The sequence below is a fragment of the Amphiprion ocellaris genome, chromosome 7 (genome assembly GCF_022539595.1).
Source record: "Amphiprion ocellaris isolate individual 3 ecotype Okinawa chromosome 7, ASM2253959v1, whole genome shotgun sequence".
NCBI classification, from domain to species: Eukaryota; Metazoa; Chordata; class Actinopteri; family Pomacentridae; genus Amphiprion; species Amphiprion ocellaris.
In genome coordinates, this window is record NC_072772.1 from 26,109,744 (window position 1) to 26,129,105 (window position 19,362).

Consider the following 19,362-nt stretch of genomic DNA (forward strand, 5'->3'; position numbering starts at 1 on the left):
CATGCACCGTGTTGTATAGTGTATGAAGATACCGAGTTGGTGGAAGAGCCACCTAGATGGCACTTTGAGCACAAGTGGCAACGGGACCAGAACGTTATAGACTCTTTTGGAAAACATATAGATGAGTTCTTTGAAATCAATACAATGCAAACGTCTGCCATTTAAGGCTTATCTTGGAGTACATGTAATAAGCTACATTAGCTGTTGCTACAAAAAAGCACAAAAAGGCAACATAATATAAAATTAGAATCCTCAAAAAAAGTTTATCAGACAAGTGACCCAAAAATTCAAAATGAACAAGGAGACAAATCAGGTAAATTACTGGCATGTCTAATAAGACATCTGGAAAAAATAAACATCAATTACAAACTATTACAGCCCCCTTTGAAATGAATAGTGCCTTCAAAATATTCTATGAAAACGGTACAATGCAGAAATTAAGACAGACCTAAAAAACTTGAAGAAATTGTTAGATGGGTTAACTATACCATCCATCTCAGAAGAATCCAGAGGGCAGCTAGATTTAGAAATGACCAAAGCAGAGGTTGGAAGTACAGCTGACTTTATGAAAAAGGGTGGGTCCAGATGGTCTTCCAATAGATTTGTACAAGAAATTTTAAACAAAATTTGTAACGCCACTGCTGGAAATGTTTTCAGAATAGGACCCTGCCACCTTCAATGAATGAAAGAAAGTCTGTTGGTGTGAGTATGAGTTGCTTGGTTTTCTGTGTCTCTATGTTACCCTTTGATGGACTGCCATCACTCTGAGTCAGCTGGAATGGGCTCTAGCCCCTGTGAGGATAAAGCGGTCTATAGAAAATAGATGGATGGATAGTGTTTTGGGCTGCAGTTTCCTCACAGGGTGTCCTAAAGAGTTTCAGAATACATGAGAAATAGTCTTGAGGTAATACAGAACATAACATTGTAACCTCTCCAGCGCTTTTTGGCTGCTTGGAGCACATTTCGATCCAACTATCAGTGAACTGATGCCAGCACATGCTTTATAGGTGAACTGTGGGGCATGACCGGCCAAGTCGGTGAGTCTGAAAGTATCCACGTACCTTGAGTAGGGGAGTCATTTCCAATTACATACAAAATATATTAAGTACAAAATGACATGACCTAAATACCAAACATTTATTGCCAAAGGTTTGAACAGTTTCAGTATACAACCAATACTAACCACCATTATTGTCAAAAAACCTTTATTGAAACTTGCACACAAAAACAGATTGCAGAACCGAATACATTCATAGATATTTGATATATTTAACGCTTCATACTGCATCTCACTGAGGCAGGCCTGTGTTTTTTCAATCACAATGGTAACAGGTATATAAACATCATGTTTAGCAAACCCCAATTAAGGTTCTGTATTGTGAGCTAAGCAGTGAAAGCCATTCACGCATCTCCCTCTATATATCAATAAAGAAACTATGAGAAGCCAACCAATTGCATTGACTATCTGAAAAGGAAACGCTTTGGCATTAGCACTGTCGGAGAACTTATTGCCATGAATGATTGAGAGCTGCTCTCTACCCACTTGCATACACAAAGCCATATTTAGGCCACTTAGAACTTACTTCCCCTTTTTCATATCTCCTCTCAGCGACAAACTAAAAATGACACATTCTAAAAATGCTGCATCTTAGAGTTACTGGGAATTCTTGTGCATACATTTCTATCAAGAGTTCAGTCAGCATGAGGATCTGACACCAGAGGCTAGCTAAGGCTGACAGCTGATGGGTTGTTTTTGTTTTAGATGTCTTTCAGGGTTGCAGGAATTGCTTACTGTAATTTCTACATATTGACAGGGTGCAGTAGCACTGCCACAGTCTAAATTTGCACCATACAGTAATGTAGTCTACCTTTCACTACTCTGGCCTTTAACAGTAAGACATGTAAGTTGATGGGGTTTGGTTTTTTTTTGGGCGGGGGACATTTTCACATTTAAAAGAAAAGAAAGAAGGAACCAAATACAAAAATACAAATATTCAACATAAGAACTAGATATAAATGACAAAATAAAGTGGTAAAAAGTGTAAAATGTTTTTGATGTTTATGGACATGATACAATTTTGTCTATATACATACATACTTATCACATGGAATTCTGCCTACCAAGTCCAAATATAGATAGCAGTTAAGTGACAGAGGTGCTTTGCGCTATTATTGAATAACATTGATCTCAAGGCCTCACACACACACACACACACACACACACACTGACACACGCACACACTCGCCCACACACACAAGTAATGTTTCTGTTGCTAGTCTGAGACATTTTTGGTTGGACCAAGTCCTCATCATGTCAGGATTCAAGCAATTCTTGGTTTTCTCAGAGTGGGGCTGATATTTGCCATTTACTGAGACTCCGATGTTGCCCATTTAATTTGGAAGCAAATAATAGCTGCTGCTTTATTACTTTACCTGCTGACATATACAACGATAGCATATCTACAATTAAATTGTACTGGCTGATGTATCGACCTGGCTGATTTATCAGTCAGGCACCAATGATTGCTCTGAAGCTACTCAACATGCTAGCACTGTGGAACATGAAGTATCTAACTTCTTTTGTTGGTTACAACCGATACAGCACACAGATGGTAGCATACTGTACTGGATTATATGACGGCTGGTACACCTGGCAAATTATGTCTTTGTGTTAGAAATGAAAAATGGCTTCCAAGCATATCAAAGAAGATAGGGTTTCAATAAGTAAATGTGCCATGGTGGCATAAATACGGTTTCCGAGAAACATGCCAAATCTGTCAAAAGACCATAGCTGCTTGATTTTTTTTCTCATGACAATAATCTGATTTCAAGGTACTTCAAGTCTCAGTAGTTCAAAGATCTGACTTTTGGCCTTGAAAATCCTGCAATGTTTTAAGCACCCCATGTCTCTTCCCTTTACCTCCCCACCAGCAAATAGAAAAGAAAAACTGGCATTAAGAACAAGCACAAAGCCTCTCCATTAAGTGCAACAGCAAGTTCACATCAGAGAAAAAGATGAAGAGTCCACTGAAGCTGGTGGAGCTCTGGAGCCAGCTGAAGAGTAGCCCAACAAATGACCACAGCAATATGTTGGAGGAGACAGGAGGGTCTAGAAAGAATTTGACCTTACAGGTATGAATGATGTGCTGGTCCAGGCACACTCATTTACAAAAGCACTTACAAAAATAAATATTCACAAAAAAAGGTGGTGGAGGGTGGAGACAAGGACATCGCTCTGGGGTTTCTGTAAAACTTCAAACTTTTCCTGCTGTCCCAATCGGTCTTGTTTGTTCATCAAATTTCTATGAAAAACGATTTCTTTTAAGAAAATAAGGGATTCATTGGTTTTTGAGCATGCTGCTGTTGTGACAAGTGCAGTTGGATTGGTTTGGGTGGGGATCAGATGACTTTGTAAGTCAGGTAGTCGCGGAGTGGTGTGGGAATGGCCAGAGCCTCTACCTGCTGGGTGCTCATCACCCGGCGGAGAGCCATCCTACACATATGCTGCAGACTGGCAATGCTATGAGGACACTCCCAGAAGTGCACACTGCCATCACGAGTCCTAAAAAATAAGAATTATGACAAATTAGACAAGAGAAGCCAGAAAACACTACGTTTTTTAGCTCTTTTGTTTAAGAGTTATGAATCTATACAGTGGTGTGAGCAAGCCATCATAAAACACAAACGAGTTTTCCTTGGCTCGCCTGTCATAGGGCAGGATGTGACTATGGTAATGTAAAGTGATCTGTGCTGAGGAGGGTGTCTCTTAGCATTTTCTAGTGTCTTACCCAGCAGCAAGAACGTTTCCTTCAGCAGAGAAGGCACAGCAGAGGCCATTAGTGAGAGACGCGATTGCCTGTGGAGCCTTTTCCTCAATGCTCCAAAAACGAATCAGTCTGACCAGAGACAGAAAAACAAATGGAAAATGATGTCAGAATCCAAAGTGCATGCAGGAAATTCCACGGCCTTGTATTCATAATGTTAACATAGACTAAAAACCATTTAAAAAGTGTCCAGAATGCGATGAAACAATCTCATGCCAGTGCTCTCCTCTCCTCAGATGAGTCATCTTCCAGCACCGCACCGAGTGGCAGTCTGTTGCAGCAGCTCTTGCTGTCCTTTGAACATTTTTTCCCTCTTTTTCTTTATTTAAGTTGTTCTTTTTTTAGTACTTTTGGTGGTGTTGCTGTTTTAACATAGTAGAGCACCATGGATACTAAATTCACCCACCTTGCATTGGTTATTTTACTTTTTGCACCATGTTTTCTACTACTACTGGAGACTCAGTGTGGGGCCCCATTGTTTACACTGCTGATCAGCTGTTGGCCCTTCGTAATGTGGCGGTGCTACTGGACGAGAACCCGACATCCCCCAGGAGCTGAGGAGGAAAAGACGGGGGGGTCGTGCCGGGACTGAGCAGTGTGCTAGGAGGAGACATTCCAAACCCATCCTCCTCTCCATCATTACAGGAAATGCAAGATCTCTTCCTAACAAGATGGATGAATCAGCGGCGCTGACCCACCACCAGAGGGACTATTGGCAATGTAGCATCATGCTGTTTATGAACTGTAAAAAAACAGCTCTAAGTATAAATATGACTGAATATGACATGGCCTGTTTAATGATTTTAAAAAAGTCTGTGAAATATGCCTGTTATTTGTTTTGACCCTGCCCATCAAAAGAATCTAAATCCAGAATCATTAAGGACCGAAATCAGAATCAGAATCATTAAAATCAATCCTACACATGAAGGTCAGTTTAGTCCTCATGGCTACTCCTAGGGAGTCTGTGAAAACATTTCTAACATTCTTCTATAGCTCTGAACGCAGTTGATCAAGTGATAGAAAATGGTTGGAGACAAGTTCATGACAAAAAAATCTGCATTCCAAACTTAAACTGTAATGTTTTAAAAATATGGATATTTACCATGAGATAAAAATATTTCAACTTGATGGAACAGCTGACATTCAAGTTCTGGTTAGTTTGCCTGTTTTTACAGCCACCTTTTTTAAAGCTTCCTCAATGCCTTCCCCTCAAGATATTTTCTGCCAACAATTCAGTGCTTGGTCAGCCAGTGGTCAGAATGATTAATGGCTACCTTGTGACAGTCATGTGACCCACAAATGGCCAAGCAGACTAACACACAGGAGCTCTATGCTCACAAGTCCCAAAACACTTATGACTCTCTGCAAGATTTTTAAAAAATGCAGCTAAGAGTGAAACGTTTCTGCTGTGTTCTGCAGTTTACATATCAGCCCATGTGCACAAACAGACATCAAAAAAAGTCTTAGTTAACAGTCATGCACAATCCTGAGACAAACAGCTATACATGGGTTTGTCAGTTTTGACCACTTTGAAAAGAGAAGTGTTGGAAAGGGTGCAATTGTTCATCTACTGCTAAAATGTGTTGCGAATATGCGAATATATGTAACCAAGAACAGCCACCAGGAGGCACAAAACAGAATCATGTTTCAACAGTTTTTTAGATTTTTACAATGAAGATCTGCATGTAAACTCTCCATATTAAAAAAAAGAAAACCTTCATTTAAGAAAAGATTTGTTGTTAAACTAAAAGCAGCAAGGAAAGCAATAAAAACTGAGAGAGCATAAAACTAAAAGGGGCACTTGAGACAGATTTAAGTGATGAACAAAAGACTAAAGTTAAAATATTAAATTCCAACTACTTAAGGAGCATTACGGGAACTGATGTCACTCAGCTTCTTACCTGTCATCAGTAATGCTGGCAATGTGGCGGCCATCAGGGCAGAAGCTCACAGAGCGAACCCAGCGGTCATTTGCCCCTCCAGCAAAAATGGGTGAAGGAGGCGGGAAGAGATGGCTAGTAAAAGAAGAGAGCAGAGGTTCAGTAACAGCATCAGCAGTGGAGCCTTCTTCAGTTAAAATGAAAACTCACACAAAAAGAAAAACAGAACATTGGGTTGACTATTTGGGGAAAATATCTAATTGTCGGATTAAGTATTGCAATTTAATTTAAAGTCAAGCTTCATTTCAATATTAACTGTGTAATACGTAGATTACAAATCAAGAATTTTATTGTCATTGTGTTTCCACACAGGGAAATTACAATTGGTGACTCCCAGTTATAGATAAAAAATAGAAAATGGCACACTATATACAAATAAAACAACATTTTTTAAAAAAATCCTCAAAAATATAAATATGTAAACAGAGTTAGTGCACATGAGCAGTAGAAAACACGATGGAGTATTATCACAAGCGATACCATAAAATGTGTAACCGTCACACCATGAATTTGTCAAACCACTGACACACCAGTTTAAACCCTACTTCAGACATGCGACTTAACGTCTATCAGCCTTGTAATTTTAAAATCAACAGGTGTATAACTTCTCAAAGAAGAAAATGTATATATGTTCTTATGAAAATGAAAACAACAAACATTTGTAAGCAATTAGAGGTGCAAGGTATAATCAACAGAGCTGACTAAAATCCAAAACCAGATCAGTTGCCAAAGAATGTCATTGGTGATTAGTTGGTGAAATGTGCAGACCAGCTCTGTCAGGTGCTGCTGCACATCTTTAACCTGAGCCTGAGTCTGGAGAGGGTTCCTCTGTTATGGAAGACTTCCTGCCTGGTTCCTGTCTCTAAGACCAGGAACCCCAGGGAGCCTAACCATTTCAGACCTGTGGCCCTCACTTCTCACCTGATGAAGACCATGGAGAGGATCGTCCTCAAGAACCTCCGTCCCCAGGTGAGCCAGTATCTGGATCCACTGCAGTTCGCCTACCAACCGAACATTGGAGTGGATGATGCAGTGGTCTACCTGCTGCACAGATCACTGACTCACCTGGAGAAACCCAGCAGCACTGTGAGGGTCATGTTCTTTGACTTCTCCAGTGCTTTCAACACCATCCAGCCTTCTCTGCTTAGGGTGAAGCTTGAAGGAGCGGGAGTAGACTGTCACCTGGCTGCTTGGACCATCGACTACCTCACCAACAGACCACAGTACGTGAGGCTTCAGGACTGTGTGTCTGATGTGGTAGTCAGCAGCATGGGGGCCCCACAGGGGACAGTGCTCTCCCCCTTTCTCTTCACCCTGTACACATCGGACTTCCACTACAACTCTGGGAGCTGTCACCTCCAGAAGTTCTCCGATGATACAGCCATTGTTGGGTGCGTATCTGAAGGGGACGAGCGGGAGTACAGGATGGTCATCTCTGACTTTGTGGACTGGTGTGAGCGAAACCATCTGCAGCTCAACGCCAGTAAGACGAAGGAGATGATCGTGGACTTCCGCAGGAGGAGGACACCCCGGACTGCACCGGTGAACATCCAGGGTTTGGACATTGACATGGTGGACACATACAAATACCTGGGTGTTCACCTCAACAACAAACTGGACTGGACACACAATACAGAGGTCCTGTACAAGAAGGGCCAAAGTCGTCTCCACCTGCTGAGGAGACTGAGGTCCTTTGGAGTGTGCAGGACTCTGCTCAGGACATTTTATGACTCTGTGGTAGCGTCTGCTATTTTCTATGCAGTGGTCTGCTGGGGAGCAGGGAGCACTGAAAGGGACAGAAAGAGACTAAACAGACTGGTCAGGAGGGCTGGTTCTGTCCTGGACTGTTCCCTGGACTCCATAGAGGAGGTGGGTGAGAGGAGGATGTTGTCAAAGCTCACATCCATCATGGACAATCCCTCTCACCCACTGCATGACACTGTGGGGTCTTTAAGCAGCTCCTTCAGCAGCAGACTGAGACATCCACCCTGCAAGAAAGAGCGCTATCGCAGGTCCTTCATCCCATCTGCTATAAGACTTTACAACATCAGCATCACTGGCTGATGTTAACATAAACTGGACTATATCATTACCACCCCAAACCATAAAATTTGCACAGACATTCTTGCACTGCACATCTTTGCACTTTTAAACTTTATTTTTATTTTTATTTTTTCTGTTAAAAATTTTGCCACCCTTGTATATATTGTAAATAAAACTGCTGTAACAATGTAAATTTCCCCTGGAGTGGGGAGAAATAAAGAACTTTATCTTATCTTATCTTATCTTAAATCATCATGCATGTTTTATGCGCTGGCTCTAAATGTTTTGACATGAAGGCCTTACAGTTGGCTGAACTGAATAAGATTATTCAAATAGTCAAATATTTGTTTTAGTATTTGAAACATTATTTGACTGTCAAAACAGTTGTTATTTGAACCCCATAACCAATAAATGAACTTTGCTCAATTCAGTACATTCAGTGCCTTGCATTTACAGCCAGAATCAAAGTAAGCTCGGGATTCACTTACTAGATGTTTGTATGGCTTTCAACTATATCTGATTTTCAGCTGACAGAAAACATGACATGGACATGATGACTAAGGACATTCCATCGATTGATGATTGCTTTGATACAGGTGAATGCTTTCGAAACACTTGGTAGTGGACCTTCAGGATATTTTTTTGGTTGCCAAATGCAGTACCTGTATTTTAATCACTGGCAAATGGAAACAGTCAGGATGCTCCATATTGAGTTGTTATGAATATTAATGCATTCAAGAACAGCCAAACCCTCTTCCCCTTGCCTCCATGTTGTGTGTTATTTACTCACCCCAGCTCCAGCAGAACGGTGGCCTTGTGGTGGTCCCATAAGATGACCCGGGTGTCATAAGAGGCGGTGGCCAACAGTGCGCCATCTGGTGAAAACTCACAAGACACCACATCATGGTGGTGTCCCTCCAGCTTCCGGATCAAAGTATACTTATCCATATTCCATAAGAACACCTGTAAATTGAAGAAAAGACTGTTATAGCACATGGAATGATTTGTGCAGAGTACAGATGGACTATCTTAGACTAATACTAGATGCACAAGAAGCATTTAGACATTAAATTAATCAACAAGAATTAAAACAGAATTATACAGTTATGCTCAAGGTCACTGTAATGCTGCATAACCTTAAACCAGGCCAACCAAACAAAAGAGCAAATGCTAGATAAGCAGCAAGGCTACATCAAAAATCAACACTTGACCTACACTGATCATTACAATGAAAATACTAAACATTCTATATAGTTAAATTACCACATCGTAATTTAAATGTATACATCTTTTAATAGAACAATAGATATAATAAATACATACTTCTATAACTAGGAAAAAAATCTACACAAAAAAAGAGAAAATAAAACAAGTAGTAACTTAAGGTAACATAAAGTTACTCCACTGGTTTCCCCTTTCAGAGTTTTAGTTCACTGTGTTTACAATAGGCTCGCATCTCCGGCAGAAGCCTACGAAGAGAGACAGATACTGCAAGAGAAAAGAATATTTTATGGCCAAAGGACTGATACCTCTGGCAAAGTACACAAATGCATACACACACACACACACACACACACACACACACACACACACACACACACACACACACACACACACACACACACACACACACACACACACACACACAGCATACATACACACTGGTAGAAAGTAGAATTTTTTTTCTTTAAACAGTCAGGCATGACCTGAATTGTCAGTAGTCATATTGTTCCTCCAGGGCAATGTATCATCAGAGAACTATGCAATCACTAAATGTTTTCATCCTGTCACTTTTTGATTGTTAGCAACTGAAAATAAAGTGTTGCGGATGCTGCTTGTTAACACATGCAGTTAATAAAAATCTTATTCGCATGCAGACAAATGGTTCTGTTCCTTGAAGGGCATTGCCTCTCTGTGTGAGCTAGTTTCCTATTTTTTCACCTTCCAATTTAAGGTAAAAACAACAGAATTCTTTCTGTTGAATTTCTAATGTGCTTATCATGAGAACTATGAGAAATGAAAACACTAGATGACATAAAGTATCGTGTATTGCTGTCCCTCTGGTGTTGTCAACAGCAGAAATATTTTTTTAAAAATCAGAAAAAAAAAACAAAAGAAAAGCAGAAGGAAATGTTACTACATAACTAGCCAATTTGCCATCCACTTTTCTTAATACCAGCTTTGCTCTTACACGAGTTTTATGGGAACAATCACATTTTATCAATTTAACTCTCATAGGATGTAAGTGCTCTGCAAAGGCACAAATCATTTTTATAATTATGTGTAACAATAATAATCTGAAAGCTGCACAGTAATTCCATTACATTGGGGAATGGTGTAACATTTACATAGCACTGGCAGGTGCCAAAACTGAGATAGGAGGGAGTGAAAGGTTGGTTGTTGGTTGGCTGTTGTTTAGCTGAGCAAAACTGTTTTGTAACATCTGCCAGTGGCAGCATTACAGCATTACACTGTATGATACAAGAGAAACATTTAAACTGAAAATAACAAGAATCCCAGTAACAAAAGAGAAGCTAGCATGTGCAGATAGTAGACGAAGCTATTTAATGATTAAAAAAGGGAGGTGTGGAGATGGGTTTGAATGCGTGGGGGTAGGGAGTAGAGGGGGTATTTAACCACCAGTTAAATGACAGTTTTGAACTTAAATTAATAAAAAATAAATAAAAAATAGAGGAACTGCAACAGCAGAGGTAGACAGACATGGAGCAGCACCTACGTACAGATTGACCTTGCAGGTCAGGTGCCAGGCTGCCCCTGGCCAGGCCTGTGGGCATTGTGCACTGTGCGTCCACGGTTTACACCGGCTGCTCAAAATGTCAGCGCGGCGCTCCTTTCAAAACCAATCACACACTGAGCTCTGCCACCACCTGTGACAGGGAGAGCAAGACACACACTGTAGGGACACACAGAGCCTAAAAAAACTATGACCATGTCTACCAATACCACAAATTTCAGACTAATCTAGGTCTCCAGCACTATAGATAAGGTGATGGTGGCCAAACTATGGCATTTATTTCCAGAAACATGTCTGCCTTAAGGGCTGCAGAAATATGGGAAGTCAATTTAACATGTGATACAAGAAGGAATTGCATTTCTTAGCTGACCTTTGAAAATATGCAAGTTTTATTTTGAAAACTGTAAGAGTATATTTTGGAATGTACTTGAGCTGAAAAATGTCCTTGCAATAAAAATATCTTTGTTTGGTCTCCCCCCACTTCCAACATAAATGCTGAATGATGAAACATGTTTACGTCAGCTATATAGCATTAGCAAAAACAATTGTCTGCCCTGCATGCAAACTTTAGAAAACCAAACTCCTTTTATTTCCACAGCAAACAAAAGCCAAACATAATCTAGATGCAGGTAACTGAACTCATAATGACACCAAGCACAGTTTATTCTAAGCTGGAAATGAGAGGGAAGGGCAGATGGGGAATGTTGTAATTTGACGGTTGATTGAGCGTAACTTGTGACAAGCAACTGCACATAGATTAGCTAGCAAACTCATGAAAATAATCACAAAGGAACTTGTATACATACTGCTTTGCCTGCACCGACTGAGCACAGGATGGAGGAGTCAGGGGAGAAGGCGCTGCAGTACACCCAGTTCTGATGCCCCCGCAAAACTTTCACCATGTTACCTGGAACACATAAATGACATGTCCTTTACTATCAAAGCTGTATTTCTGTCACAAGTCACACAAGTCATACTTTTTCATTTCTGGGAGGCATTTTTACCTTTATTTGACAGCAGACAATACAAAGAGACAGAAAAAATGGGGGCATTGTCTTATCTCAAAGAAGATGCTGAGACAGGACATGCAATAAAGGTCTCCAGTTAAAACTAATGCAGTGACACCCTGGCTATACCACTGAGCTTGTAAAATGCCACCCCGAGTTATGCTTATTTCAGCTAAGTACATTTGTCACAAACTTTGCCTTAATACCTTTTGGTGGTCTGTAAAACAGAGCATAAGGTTGGGCTTCTACTTTGTTTTTCTTTTGGTCAAGAATTTCCATGTAAAGACCCAGAACAAAAATATGTTAGCAAGGTTTATGTTTTATACAGCTTTGTGTTTAAAATGTCTGTTATTTCATAAAACAACTGATGACTGTAACATTTTAAAAAGAAGAAAATTGTGCATTTGTTAGGGGAGCTATTTTCAGAGGGGAATTTGCTACTACTTCATTAGATCAACTAACTGCTGGCTTTGGTCTTTTAATAGAAACTGATTAAAGAAAAAATAAAATAGGATTTAAGCAAATATTTACTTATATGCCTGACTAGTAACTTAGTACAGTAAACCAATTATTATCAGAATACAATGATTTTAACACAAGAACAATTTATGAGAGGTGAGTAGGTCACAGTGCCGACCAAAAGGTACAAGGGCAAAGCTCACATGAACCGCAAAACCGTTCTGGAGTGTTTGAAGCAGCATTGAAGAACTGTTTTTTGATGCTGTGACAATACAGTGGATTTATGACTCTTCTTACGATGTGATACTCTATATTCTCTGTATAAAAGAGGAGAAATATGCACAACACATTATACTTAACATCAATAGCCTACCCTAGTCTGGATCTTATGTCTGCTTTTCTGGCCTTAACAGACGGCTAGTATTTCAACCGTCAACATCATGCTCTCAGTTGAAGAAAAAAAAACGTCATAGGCTTGAACAAAGAAAAGAAATGAAAGCTGGGTTAAGATGACAGTTTTTTTTTTAATAATCAAAGACAGATACTTACCATCATCTTTAAGGTCCCACACACGAAGTGTTTTATCTCTTGATGCAGACACCAGCATGAGGCTACCATCAGGAGCAAAAGTCAAGTCACGCACTACATCAGTATGGTCCATCAGGTTCAGCAACAGCTTTCCTGCAACAAGCCATCAAATCAAACTTAAGTTTAATGAGAAACACAACAAGGTTTTAACAATGTAACTTCAGTGTTCAGAGCCCAATACACAATCAGTGTGGTAATGAACATAAAACATATTGGACCACCTTTAGGTATGTATGACAATTGTACAACGCAAGTCAATACATGCCCCGTGCAGACTGTTAGAATGTTGAAAAAGGAGTCTGTTCCACTAGATCCACATTAGAAGAATAACTAATGTGCTGCAGAATCATGCTACTGTTGTACACAAAAATCAGGCAAACAGACTTATCTTTAGGGAACTTTAGCCATCTACAGGGCAGAACTCAAAATACTCCCTGCTGGAGTCATGGTTATCCAAATAGCACATTTTTGCTTATTTACTTAGTGTGCTGACAGGTTGCTATGGAATGCAATTTGTCAAGCAGATTGTGAATTTTAAGAATGTCTCTACTAACCACAATTTAAATTGTGTGTTGAGCATATATACTTGTAGGATTAGGTTTACTAAGAAAATCTTTTTAGTAGATCTTTAAATGATGAAACCGTGCCTTAACTAGTGATGTATAATCTTTAATTGGTTCTGTAAGACGCATTTTTCTTTTTGTGTTTTGAAGCGCTTCTTCTCCTAACTTAATATGATGCTAACAATCTATTACTAGTTTCAGACTGTCCTTTGGCGTTTAAATTAAATGTTTTCACTAAACATATATCAAACATATATCAAAAGTGGTAAAGAAATGGCTAAATCACTCTAGAATTAAGGTTTCAGACTGGTCTCACCAAAGTCCTGGTTTAAATCCTATCAAGAACCTGTGGACTGAAGAAACAAGTCTGTGTCAAAAAGCCAACAACCACTGGGGCTCAACAGGTTGAGCAGGTGACCCATAAACAGGGGCTGTAGTCCCCGAGACAGCTGCAGGTCGTTCCCCCACACTTATCTCTATCTTCCTGTCTTCCTCTCTACTATCCTGTTCAATAAAAAGCCAAAAGTAAAAAAAAATAAAAAGTTAGTTTTGGCTCACTTATGTATATTTACTTACGTATATTTTTGACTCAACAGGTTGTCATATTTTCAGAAGACCTATAATAAATATATTAAGAGCCTGGTTCTGCTCAAGGTTTCTACCCTGTTAAAAGGGAGTTTTTCTTGCCACTGTCGCCTTAGGGCTTGCTCTGGGGATTCAGGCATATGTGTTCTGTAAAGTGTCTTGAGACAATTTAATGTGTAATTGGCACTATATAAATGAAATTGAATTGAAAAACTGAATTAAAAGAAAACAAAACGCATTATTGTTTTCTGTGACCAAGATGCCTGTGTTCTATGACAGAAAATTCAGTCATTGGAGTCACTGGAAACTGCCATGATATGCAAGGTCTTTACAAGTGTAAGTAAGCTTGTGTTTAGAACTGTATGCCCAAATTCACGTTTCTTTTTCGTTATCTGACTAACTTAATACCTGACCTAATAATCTAAGGATGAAGCTGAAAAGGGAAACTACTTTTAATTAACGGCAATGTTTCCTCACCAGTGTAAACATCCCAGATCTTGATGCGACCATTGTTGAGGCCTGTTGCCAGTAGCAGCTGGTCCTGGCCAAACCTGAAGCGGTGCCACTCAATATTAACACAGCGGCTCTGCTTTTCTGGCACTGAGGACCCGAAAGCCAAGCCCCAGACAATGTCACCACAGTCTATGGTGTGTTCACGAGGCTCGCCAGCCACCGGGATTATGTGGTTCCCATTGCTGTTCTGACAGGACAAGTGCCGGGGGCTTGAGGCATTGGTGGCCTCTCCACAATGGCCCGTTGAACTACAGCAACACAGGAGGGAAAATGACGCAGGGAAATAAACAACAGTGGTTAAAGAAAGTACAAGCAAACGAAATCAAACCATCAAAACTATAAAGTGTACTTAACAGAAACACAAATTCAGCATGTAATACTTTATCAAACTCTATCCATTATTTGAACATCGGCAAATATTTGTTGTTCCAACAAACACCATTTCTACAAACCGAATGCACTTCACGAAACAACTATATACAAATATATAGAAAAGAAGCAGACGGAAAGTGGTGTCATAGACCAGAAACCACAAGTCAGTAACCATTGTGTCACATAGTGCAACACCTCAGCAACACATAAATGTAATGAGGTTGTCGTGAACCAAAGTTTACATTTACATTGATGGAATCATTGAGGCTTGGGTGTCTTTGTCACAAAAAACAGTCATGCATTTTGGCTCTTTCATAGATTTATTACATTTCTTCTGCAAATATGACAAAATCTGCTGGGTCAAAAATGCACATACAGTAATGCTAATATTTAGTTAAGTGTCTTTTGGTCATTATCAAGCTACTTTTGGTAGCTTTCCACAAGCCTCTGGTTCTATCTTTGACCACTCCTTTTAACAGAATTGAGGCAGCTAAACTAAATTTGTTGGCTTTCTGACACAGACTTGTCTTTTCAGCACAGTCCATAGATTCTGGATGGGGTTGAAAATCAGGACTTTGGAGAGGCCCTAAATTATGGCCAAACTGAGCCATTTCTTTACCACTTATGATGGGTGTTTATGGTCAATGCCTTGTTGGAACACCCAACTGTGTCCATTTTTTGTTCATCCGGCCAAAGACCCTTCCTCCATATGACCTTTTCTTTGTCCATGTGATCAGCAGCAAAATTCAGTTGAGTCTTCAGGTGCCACATTAAGATGAAGGGCTTCCTTCTTGCATGGTAGCCTCTCAGCCCATGGTAATGTAAAGCACACTTGACTGTGGACACTGACACAAGTCTTCCAGGAGCTTTGAATCCACTGCAGAACTGCATTTTGGTGATTCTTGGCTGACTCCGTCTCTCAGAAGCAGGTGATAGCTCATGTATTCTTCCTGATCATGGCAGTGACGTGTTCAAATCAATGTTTTCCTTTTCAGATCTTTGCTGAACTAATCGGACTTTCGCATTTGTTTGTGGCTGAGTCTGAGTGTATCAAATGGGCCCTATTTCAATTAGCTCGAGAAGTCACCAACTGTAGTCAATTCCAGTCACTCATCAGTAGTTAAGAGGTCGTGCCACTTAAAAACTGGATTAACACAGCTTTCTACACCACCAAAAATGATCATTCAAATTACTCTATTTATATTTTTGACCCAGCAGATTTTTACATCTTTCCAGAAGACCTAAAATTAGTCTGTCAAAGAAATAAAATGCATGATTGTTTTTTGTGACAAAGACACGTGTGCTTCAGTAATTCCATCATAGAAATTTCTGAGTTATTAGAGTCATTGGAAACCCAAAACTGCAATGACATGCATGGTCTTTACAAGTGTATTGTTCGTGACTGTAGGTTGTATACACTAACAACTTCATCAGTAGTATCTGTAGCTGATTGGAAACAATTTCACTGAGGGATGAGTTTGAGTAATGACTTCGAATTAAGCTGGGGGCACGTGGTCTGTGGTCAGGCAGCAGACTGTCTGTTGCTATCTGAAAAAACTTCTTAGAAGACAAACGGTATTCATGGACATTCAAATGTCTAGCTACAGCTTTACCTAACATGCCACCATCCAGAATGCTAACGGCCTGTTCTTATCTTCCACTTGTCATTTGTGGCACTATGGAATTTGAATGCATTTACAGTGTTTAGTCTTATTCTTCAACGTAATTGAAGGTGGGAGGGTTGCAGCTAAACAGCCACAGCCTGCTGTTTTGGCACAAGAAGCACAAGCGCTACTTCACTTCACTATGGCTCAGTCACAAGGCCCTATTAAGTAGTAAAAGAGCCTGTTAGGCAAAAAGCAAGTTGATAAACACACATGACCTTGGCATTGAGGAGCACCTCTGTCATCATTCAGCTTGACTTTGGCAGAGAAGGATTTTAAGGACAATTAAACTGCTGTGAAGTTCTAGAAGCCAAATATTTGCAAAACACGTGCACTATACAGTATATGTAGATCCATGATGTATTGGCATGTTGAGCACATTATATCATAACTAGATTGTAGAAATGTGGAACTGAACCTTATCTGCTTTCAGCTGGCTTACAATTATTTTTTGAAAGCTAAAACTGCACAATTAACATTTTAAAACAATTCAGTTTGAAGGCAAAACATACAGTAGTAACATTCTCCAAACTCAATTTTTTTTCTGCCTCTCCCCAACTTTTTAACACTTGTCCTATCTGGTAAAATATACATAGATGAAAGGTGTTAACTGTCCACAACGATGCATGAAAATAAATCCAACCAACCCTCTGTGCGCTGTTTACACCAGTATGTGCATGCCCATTGTAATGAGTAACTGAAGACATTTCAGACTCAAATCATACTTACAAGTTCTTCAGGCATTTTGTCCACGGAATAAGCCTGACAATTCGATGCCCCTGAGACCAGGCGAAGTAGGAACCATTGGGTGCAAAGGCAACTGTCCAAGCCTCACGCCCAGACTTCTGGTCGAAGGGAGCAACAGGCACTAAGAGTTCACCAATGCATTTAGCCTTACCTGGAAAAACAACAACAATGTTGTTACTTTTGCTATAACAAGTAACACATTACAGCCTTCTCTTTGGTCAGGCCAACCCACAGGAACTCTGATCCTCCCAAAGTAAACGAACACATAAGAGGGCTTGTCACTGATGCACACATCTGATTGGTTTATTGTGCAAACTGCTTGTACAAAAACAGTGGGCAGAGAAATAGATTAAATGCTACAGAAATGTACAAATTAAAATAAGTCCTGAGACAAAAGTAACTTAAATAAAGAAAATATTGACATAAAAACCAAAGAAAAGGAAAGAAATCACATATATCCATGTTTGTTATCCACACTTGACCTCTTTCTGTCCTCAACAATACTTTTTGTTCGGCAATTTGGACAGTAAAAGCAAATCTGCGTTGTGAAGTAACCCTTGGCAGACATTTTCCTGTAAATCCTCACACAATCAACAGATTTTAGTCGAGGCAGATATGAAGGGAGGTTATCTTTTTAAGTGCACAAGTGTAATAAAGCTAGATAAATCCTAAAGTTAAGCATTAGCAGTTAAACAAGGGTTGACTTTAAGCGTCATATAAGACAAATATTTTTGATTCTGCAAATTAGCAGAGTTAAATATTACTATAGATACAGTAAGGAAAATAGATTTGCTGAAACACTGAGCTGAAGAGCTATGTTAACATTTAGAGCTCTCCAGCTGTGGTTTTTAACAAATCTTATTTGAAAGCAATGAACAGTTTATGAACATGGAAGTACCTAACTAACACTTCAGACACCCAATAAGCCGAGTAATATGATTGGTTTACTACAAATTAAACCTCGCTACAGTATACAGCCATTTGGCGTGCAAGTCCGCACGTACGTCAGGACGGAGCTATGAATCATCCAGCGAGTCTGTGGGGGAGGGAAGGCCTGAAAACCAGGTTTGCATCAGCCAGCAACAAGGAAATATCCTTTCAATCATTAACGAAATGAAAGATGACTTGGAGTGCCATGAAAACAAACTGACTAACCACAACAGACAGTATTATGACATTGGTGGCTTTGGTCCACGTTTATATCACCAAGAACTTTGAAACGAAGTGAAACTCCGATGCTTTATGTACAAAGCGCAGTGTCAACAACATTCATGGCTCTGTGTCGATTAGCATACACTTATTTAGCAGCTTCGCTAAGGAACTGGCACAGAACCCCTTAAAGCTAGATGCTGTTACATAACCAATATTAGGTTTCTGTGACCTTACGGGTTATTACAGCGGCTATTTCAGAGACTATCACCGAACTGAACACACAACGTTCTCATACCACGCTGGTCCTGCAATTAACTACTTACCTATATCATTTTCGTTTACAGAGTCTGGGAAGCTTGCCATCTAAATAAGGGCACAGACCTGAGAGAAAAGCCGAGCACAGACTGTAAAAAGAAGGTATTTAAAGGGAATTAGCAGTTGGTGCTGAATTAGACGGCGCCTCTGTCCTTTTCGATGTCCGTTTTAGATTCGGTTGAATCCCTCCGCCAAGCTGAACGTCTCGGGCGGATAATACAGTCCTCGGTAAGTCGTTTTCCTTTACTTTCTTGACGTTAGACTTTATTTACTGTGTAAATATAGAAATATAGTACTCAGATGTTACCACGATCAGTGATTCAAATCGTCCTAAGACTATAATCTTTGGTTCCGTAGACCTCAATACGATCCTCCACAATGGCTGCTGTGTGTCTGCTATCGAGCTATTTTCACCCAGAGGAGGGCGGGGCATAAAACCGAGGGAGGGTTTTTTATACGTCGGCACAGTATACTTGGTAATGATAGTACCACATCTCCCCACACCCTTCATTTCCTTCAGCAACAAATAGTGCATTGCTGCCGCCAGCTGGTGTACAGTGTGGACTTCTCTCCTCTGAGCGTTTGAGTTATGGAAGCTAGTGTTGGTTATTCCTCACGCAAGGAAACAGAAATGCTGAGGGCTTCAGAAGAGGACGACTGGACTTCTATCTCAGTTTTTTGTCTGAAGATTTGGTGTATTTAACCCGATTTTAGTAGTTTCAGATAGTGATGTTACGCTCGAGCCAGTTTGCTCGACACAGTGCCGAGCTTTTGCAGCGGAAGTGTTCCGAGACGGTGTTTCGATCCCTGCTTCGGCATGCCCAACAATCACGTG

General features: G+C 40.1%; 1 protein-coding gene across 1 annotated transcript; it reads right to left on the bottom strand.

The window, feature by feature from the left end:
* Positions 1–1,188: 1,188 nt before the first annotated feature.
* On the bottom strand, positions 1,189–18,931 carry wsb1 (WD repeat and SOCS box containing 1). Its single transcript, XM_023283797.3, has 9 exons — positions 18,536–18,931; positions 17,043–17,211; positions 14,242–14,525; positions 12,578–12,709; positions 11,369–11,469; positions 8,598–8,770; positions 5,726–5,839; positions 3,789–3,896; positions 1,189–3,562 (listed from the first exon to the last, which is right to left on the bottom strand). Exons 1-9 carry the CDS (start codon positions 18,573–18,575, stop codon positions 3,400–3,402), a joined length of 1,284 nt encoding a protein of 427 aa, XP_023139565.1. The 5' UTR covers positions 18,576–18,931; the 3' UTR covers positions 1,189–3,399.
* Positions 18,932–19,362: the final 431 nt, after the last annotated feature.

Bases quoted from the DNA above. Each gene is read 5' to 3' on its own strand.
- wsb1 (XM_023283797.3), bottom strand. From the start codon at position 18,575: ATGGCAAGCTTCCCAGACTCTGTAAACGAAAATGATATAG. The intron at 12,710-14,241 runs GTGAGGAAACAT...GGCTTGTTGCAG, and splicing joins GATCTGGGATGTTTACACTG to GAAAGCTGTTGCTGAACCTG. The intron at 3,897-5,725 runs GTAAGAAGCTGA...GTCTCTGGTCAG, and splicing joins GCCAGCATTACTGATGACAG to ACTGATTCGTTTTTGGAGCA.